The sequence below is a fragment of the Aphelocoma coerulescens genome, chromosome 12, assembly GCF_041296385.1.
Source record: "Aphelocoma coerulescens isolate FSJ_1873_10779 chromosome 12, UR_Acoe_1.0, whole genome shotgun sequence".
Taxonomy (NCBI): domain Eukaryota; kingdom Metazoa; phylum Chordata; class Aves; order Passeriformes; family Corvidae; genus Aphelocoma; species Aphelocoma coerulescens.
This window is the reverse complement of record NC_091026.1, coordinates 9646768-9653937: the sequence shown is the minus strand read 5'-3', so window position 1 is coordinate 9653937 and position 7170 is coordinate 9646768. Positions and strand designations below refer to the sequence as shown.

The 7170-nt window shown below is 59.7% G+C and overlaps 2 protein-coding genes across 2 annotated transcripts in view; both read right to left on the bottom strand.

The window, feature by feature from the left end:
• Positions 1-254: 254 nt before the first annotated feature.
• On the bottom strand, positions 255-2969 carry UCN2 (urocortin 2). Its single transcript, XM_069028350.1, has 2 exons — positions 2931-2969; positions 255-913 (listed from the first exon to the last, which is right to left on the bottom strand). The coding sequence occupies exons 1-2, from the start codon at positions 2967-2969 to the stop codon at positions 452-454; spliced, it is 501 nt and encodes a 166-aa protein (XP_068884451.1). The 3' UTR covers positions 255-451.
• Positions 2970-3236: 267 nt separating this feature from the next.
• Positions 3237-7170, bottom strand: part of COL7A1 (collagen type VII alpha 1 chain) — a 31860-nt gene continuing 27926 nt past the window's right edge. Inside the window, 9 exon segments of the mRNA XM_069028349.1 lie at positions 3237-4269; positions 4410-4589; positions 5273-5392; positions 5485-5568; positions 5919-6008; positions 6438-6485; positions 6564-6612; positions 6813-6866; positions 6946-7023. Coding sequence (XP_068884450.1) covers positions 4220-4269; positions 4410-4589; positions 5273-5392; positions 5485-5568; positions 5919-6008; positions 6438-6485; positions 6564-6612; positions 6813-6866; positions 6946-7023 — 753 coding nt within the window. The 3' untranslated portion in view covers positions 3237-4219.

Below are 7170 nucleotides of genomic sequence, written 5' to 3'. Positions count from 1 at the left end.
TTATTGTGCGTGCTCACGCAAAACTCCGGCTTTGAGGCTTGGCCAAGCTTTGTGGAGGATTTTGGGTGCTCCGGTCACCCAGAGAGAAGAAGCACACAGGAAAAGCTGCCTGGCTGGATGCTGCCCCTTTGGAGACATCTCAGTGGTGGATGAGCAGGGAGCAAAGCCAAGCATAAAAATCCCTGTAGTGCCTGGGGCTGGGAACAGCTGTGCTCCAGCACTGGCCAAGGTAAACCCAGCTCTATCTTCTCCAGTGGTGCTGAGGTGATGGTTATTAAACCAAATCCTCCCGTGGCTGCTGCTTGTGCCATGAGCTCCGAGACCGGGGGAATGAGGTGCCATGTCCACCGTCCCCTGCGGACACACCAATGCCGCTCCACGCTTCCCTCCGCCTGTGCCCCAGGCAGCGCCCCTGCCCTCTCTAGCACAGCTGTGTCCCAGCCAGGACAGTTTATCTCCTGCGCCCAAGGCGGGCCATCAGCTCGGCATTGGCAGCTGCCTTGGCCTGCAGCTCCTTCTCTCTGGCCAGGTCGAGCAGGATTTTCCGTAAGTGAGTGTGGACATCGAGGGACAGGGACACCTTCCTCCCCTTTTTCCTGGGAGCAGCTCTCTTGGTGGCTGGGCTCATTGGACAGGGCAGTGCTTGTCTTTCTGATCCCTCTAGCAGTGGCAGGCTGGCTTTGTCCGGATGAGACCCTTCCCCAGAGCCAGCGTCGCCCCTCCTCATTTTGGGGAGACCTGGCAGCATCTTGTTATTGCTGGTGGTTTCCTGCCTCATCAGCTTCCCTCCATCCACGGCTTGGGGTCCCGGCAGGAGCTGCTCCCGGCTCGTTCCCTTCCAGGCTCTCGTTGGTGCCCCGAGGACCACCAGGAAGATGAGCAGCATCCTGCCTCGCAGCGTGGCTGGGAGTGCCTGTGGGGAGCACGTGGCTTGGCGCTGAGCATCACCCCCCTCACCCTGCCATGGCCCCACAGCCCCCCAGGCAGGACATGTCCCCACCAGGGTGTCACCCACAGAACCTCTCCACTCCCTGCACCAGCTGGTGGGGCTTCACCTTCCTTTCAGGAACCCTTCATTATTCCACCTTGATTTTAATCCTCTTGAACAGGATGGGGAGTTTTGTGGAGGCTGAAGGGGACGTGGGAAGCAAATCACCTGGGTGTCCTTGTCCTTTCACACAGCCCCTGGCCAGATGCTGGCTGTGCCCTCTATTTCACCCCCTTCCTCTGTCATCCAGAGGAGGAGCCAGTCCTGATCCAGAGGGTGTCTGCTTGGGTACTGTGGCTGCTCCCCAACCCATTCCTGCCCTTTGGCCAGGGAAATGTGATGTGCCCGGGGTTTCAGGACTGGGCGGGCTGTGGGGCTTTCTTCCTCCCACACCTTCCCTGGCAGATGCCATTCATCACAGTGGTGCTGGGCTCTCTGGGGCAAAAGTCACCCACCAAGGAGGGACACGAACCACTTGGCCTAAAATATGCAGCATATTGATCGCAATGGGGTGACAAGGGCAGGAGTCTGGCCACACGTGCTGAGTTGTGTCAAGCCTCAGCCACTTTCTCCACCCCATCCCTCACCCTGATGCAGGGAGGGCCCCAGGGTTGCAGGGTGCTGTGCTACAGGGTGGGGATCAGGGTGCTGGGATGTGGGTCAGGGTCAGAGCAGGTGCAGGGGCACTGCTGCACAAATCCTGCTGTATGGCTGCCTCTCCCCAAAATCAGTCACCCAGCAGGGTTTGTCCAGCTGGAAGGGGAGCAGTGAAACCAACCTCCTGCAACATATCTCTGGGGTGGAACCCTTTGGAAAGTACCAGAGTAGGCAGCCAGAGGCAGTTAACTTGCTGGGAAGTGGGGAATGAAAAGCATCCAGCCTCCCGCAACCCATTTCCCAGCTAAAAGCCCCTAAAAAGCACTGCTGAGGGCACAGCCTCACCATTTGCAGCAGGTCCTCGTCTCCTCGATGTTCAGGCAGTGCTCCTGGGGTGCAGGGACCACAAGCTGGGGATTTGCTCTGCTCTCTGCCAAGCCCTGGCTCTTATCCTGCCCCAGCTCCACCTCTGACCCGCAGAGGGGGTGACAGTGACGGAGGGGTGGAAATGCTTTTAATATATTCTGCCTAATAGCAGATGAAGTCATCCTGGGATGTGGGTTGGCGTGTGCCCCCTTGCAGCTCTACCAGCTGCATTTGGAGGGGTTTCTGGGAACCTGGGACAGCTCAGATGCAGTTGTTTCATGTCTGACTTGCAAGATGTTTTTTCTCCATCTAATTAGGCCTCCCTGCTCCTTGGTAATTACTCAAGGAAGGGAGAGAACATGCATGTTGCTGCCGGCCAGTAACCATGGGCAGCCCTCTGAGCATTGTGCCTCACACGGCCCCCAAACATCTGGTACCAGTTTGGCACAGTGTCCTGACAGACTCCCATGTCACATGGAGGACATATCTAGAGACATGTCACCTCCCTGCTGTGCCAAACCCAAGCATTGCTTTGGCCACTGTTTTGCAGGACACCAGTGGCTTGCAGCTCACCTTAAGGCAGTCCAACTGGAACACCACTGGTTTGCAGGCACCTGCACCAGTCCAGCTTGGCCCAGCCCCTCTGCCAGCTGCCCAAGGTGGGTAGCAGCCTGTAGGCTGTGCTGTGGGGTGAGCCCCATAGACAAAGGTTTTGATCCAAAGTTCCCCTCTTAGGGACTGTGGGAGCATCCCAAGGCTCTCAGGCTGGGTGAGCACCTGCATGAGATGAGTTGTGGGCACTCAGCCCCGTGGGCTGGCCAAGGCCAGGAGTCAGGGTGCCCAGGGTTCAGACCGCTGGGGGTCTGCCCACCCCTGTGGCCACAGGGTGACCTATCCTATGCCACCCTCCCCAGGATGGCAGGGAACGGAAATAATGCCAGCTCTGTTCCTTCTCCCAGGGACAGCCAGGAACTCACACCCAGTAGCCAAAATTAGCTGGCAGCACTGATTCACGCATTACATCATGCAGCACCACAGACCCACGTGCTGACACGTCAGGGCCTGGACAGGGGGTCATGGCCTGGCTTGCGCCAGCTGGGCACGTGCTGGGCATGGGGATGGGGCACTGGGTTCCCTGGAAGGGGTGAGGAACAGTGGGCAGCTGGAAAGGGCAGCCCAGCTGGGGTGAGCAGGAGGCATGCCTGACTCAAGAGCTGTCCCCAAACTCCACAGGCATCTCCAGCAACGTGCCAAGAAGTGTGACATGTCCCTGTGAGCACAGCTTTAATACACATCCCCCCCGCTGTGGTACACATATACATTCGCTGTATACAGATATACACAGAGAGCAGCGTACGTGTGGGGGCCACAAAGCCCACCCGGCAGCCCCTGGGGCTCTGGGGCAGTGACGGGCATGTCCCTACTCAGCCCTGGGGCTGGGGGGGGAACCAGGGGCTGTGACCCCAGCAGCCAACATCACTTTCACAAAGCCTTTGAGAGTAAGCGTGGGCGAGCAGGAACCTCTTCTAACATAGCACCATCCTCAGGGTTTCCCTGACAGGCCTGGGGGTGCAGGTGAGACCCCCCCGGATTGAAGACAGATGGGCTGCTGGCAGGCATGTGAGATGGAGGGTAGCACATGGAAAGAGCCTCCAGTCTCCCCACAGGTCATTGCCAAACCATCGCAGCCACAAAAGGGGAACTGGGCCCCAGTTGAGGTTAAGGTGAAATTTATTCAGATGGAGCTGATTGCAGGATGGGGGTGAGTGGTGTTGTGCAGGGAGGCACTGCCTGGCAGTGGATGTGGGCAGCTCTCCTGGCAGAGAGAGAGGAGCAGAGAGGGAGCTTGGGGGTTTGTGGGGGGCAGGAAAGAGTACAAGGGTATTATGTGACGGGAGGGAGCCCAACTATGCCAAGTCCCAGCTCTGCTTCCAGAGAGAGGGAACATGGCTAAGAACCGTGCTGTTGGCAACAAATAATTTAAAAATTAAACTGAGAACAGCCCAGGAAACCTCCATGTGGGAAAGGGGGTTCAGAGCCTTGGTGGGAGGCAGTTTCCCATTTGATATAAATTTCACCTTAATGACAATAAACTGATATGAAATGAAAAACCCATGAGCAGCATAAAGACAGGTTAGAAATAGCACCAGGTTCCTGCTGGGGCTGGTGGGTGCGTGGCTCCCGCCACCACGGGCAGCCCAGCCCCGGCCGGGGCGGCAGCTGGGCCCCACTTCCAGGCAGCCCTGCCTGCCGAGACACTGCCTGCACCTACACCTTTGGCTGCCCTCCCACCTTGCTGCCGGCACTGCCACGGGAATCTGTGGAGAGAAGCAAGGCGCCATCAGAGCTGAGGTGGGGAACCAGCACTGTCCCCCCAGCTCTGTGTTGCTGAGCCCACGGCACGGGGTGGGGATGCTGCTGGACTTGCCGGTGCCAAGCTGTGCCCAGCTCTGCCTACCTGCCCCTGGGCGCTGCCCGCAGTGCAGCTCACACTCCTCCTTGCTGCTGAAGCGGTTGAGGTTGCCCCGACAGCCGCTGTACACGAAGGGCCGGCACTCGGTGACTCTTTGGTTGTAGTACCACCGCAGGGTGTAGCGCTGGCAGTCCCCCTCGTCCAGCGGCAGCCTGCAGGGCTCAGCTGCAGGAAAACGCTGCTGGTGAGGGCAGGCAGGAGCTGGCAGCACACCGGAGGCTGTCAGACCCACTTGGCAGAGGAGGGGAACCCCAGAAGGGGAAGGTGGGGGATGGCTCCCAGCTGAGCATGGGAAGGGTTTGGCTGGAGCCATCTCTGTGCTCTGCCCAGCTGCTGGAATTGAGGGCAGGAGACACCACTCTGGGCAAGCTGTCTCCCAGAACAGCTCCCAGCAAGGAGCTGGAAGGGGGGTGGCGTGGGGACATGATGGCCACAGCACCCCGTGGAAGGGTTGTGGAGGGACTCTCCAAAGGCTGCTGCCACTGGGACTTCCCTGATCTCCTGGGGCCTTTGGGATCCCTCCTGTGGCTCATGATCAGAGCACAGGAAATCTGCCAGGGCAGCAGGTCCCACCAGCCCAGCACACCACCCATCACTGCTGGTGATGGCTTCAGTGAGGGGGATAGAGCACAAGGTCTGCATGGTGTGGACAGCACAGTGATAGAGAAGGTGCAACCCACCCAGGTACCAGCAAGAGGGCTGCAAATCCCCAGTTCTCCCAGACAGATGGCACAGGGACCCACTGCCCAGCTGGATGCAAAGACACCACCCCAGCAAAACCTGGGGCAGCTCCATGGTTTCCTCCAGTGGCTTCACCCTCAGGGCCAGGTGAGTGCAGGGAAGCTCACCATCCACTGCGGGCTGCTCCAAGCTGTCCACCTCCGGGACCTCATCATAGTCCTCCTCCTCTCCATCCATGCTGTCATACTCAAGGTCGTCATTGTCAAGCATGATCTGCCTGTCCTGCCCTGGGAGACAGCACCATGCATGAGCAGTGCACACCACACACACGGAGCACAGAAAAAGGGGGACAAGGACTAAAAGCACAGGAATGACACACCCTCCTCCTCCTCAGTGTGTGACAGCTTGAGCACAGGGACTGTGTGAGCGCTGCCAGCAGGGAACGGCTGGGTGGAGAAGGACCCTGTGAAGGGGACACAGGCATCAGGGAAGAGGCAAGGGAGTCTGGGGTGCTTTCCCCTTATTTCCCAAAGGAAAACCACCCCTTGCAGGTGTGGAGCAGTCCAGCGCTGCCCCAACCCTGTTGCAGCCTGACACGGTACACGGACAGGGATGATGGACCTGGAAATACCCACTCCTCTCTCTGCACCACAGACCAGGGCTGCCGTGGGTGCTTCTAGAGGAGGGACAGGCAGGGGAGGCCCAGAGAGACAGCACCCACTTGGCCCCAGCAGGATAGGGACAGGGGAGGGCACAGGGAGGCACACATGCCCATGGGGCCAGATCTTACAGGCCCTCCAGACTCTCCATCACCTGTTTGGTCATGCTCTCTCTCCTGGCGGACAATTCTTCCTCCTCCCTGGGCAGAGTGGAAGCTGCTCCTGGGCTGAGCCCCCCAGCCTCCTTGGAGAGAAAGCACCCACCTCATCCCAGCCCACCCCTTGCCTCCGTTCCTCCAATCCCACTCCTCCAGCCTACCCTCCCCTCCAGCACTGCTGACCCCTGCAAGACTCCTGCCCCAGTTCTGATACCCAAGCATAGATGGGGTGCAGTTCCTGTGACCCCTTCATTTGGGCAGACCCTGGCAGCACCCAGACCCCATTGGCACCATCCCGAGCCAGCTGCCCCTGGGGATCCCTGTTGCACCATCACTTTTGCCACACACCATCCCTTCTCCCTGTGCAGGGTCCTACGCTGATGCTGACCCTGACTGAAGGGTCATGGAGAGTGCCAGCCACCTCCAGCTCCCCAAAACCAGTGGCACACCTGGGTGCCGGGGCCCCTTCAGTGCCACACGCGTGGGGCAGGGGGGTAGGAAGGAAGAGCCGCAACCTGAGTGCTCACGTGAATCCTGGTGCTGTGGGAAGTGGCCACCGCAGGCTGTGGGAAAGACACGGTGGGAGTCAGGGGCAGCGGGTCCAGACCCCCAGCCCCAGGGCAGCAGCGGGAGATGCTCACCACAGTGCTGGCTCATCTCCTGCCTGACGAAGGCACGGATCTCCTCCTCCTGCCAGGCACACGAAGGGGCAAAGGTCGCACAGAGTAATGGGAGATGGTGCAATTAAAGAGGAGGAAAAACCCTTTCCCAAGGTCCAGAAGAACCCAGAGGTGAGGGCAGCCCCTCCATCAGTGGCAGTGGATGGATCCAGCACCCCTTCCCACCCCAGTGACCTGAGTGCCACAAGCCTATGGGTCCTGGCTCCTTACCGTCATGCCTGGCTCCCCCTTCTCCCCACGGAGCCCGTGGCTGCCGGGACTGCCCTGGAGACAGCAGAAAGGAGGTGGGAAGCTGGCCCTGGCTGGAGATCATGCAGGCAGGGGCAGGCACCTCTGCACTCACCTGCTCTCCTCTCTCACCAGGAATGCCGGGCACACCGCGTGCACCTGGCACTGACTGTCCAGGGGGGCCTCTCTCCCCCTGCAAAGGACATGTGCTCAGGATCCAGCTGGTGGGTGCTGGAGCCTCTCTGCTCTCCCCAGAACCATGGATGAGCTGCTTTTCCCACCCCTTCACCCCAGGGGTGCCACTGCAGGTGGGAATGGGGACAGGTCCAGCTCAACTCAA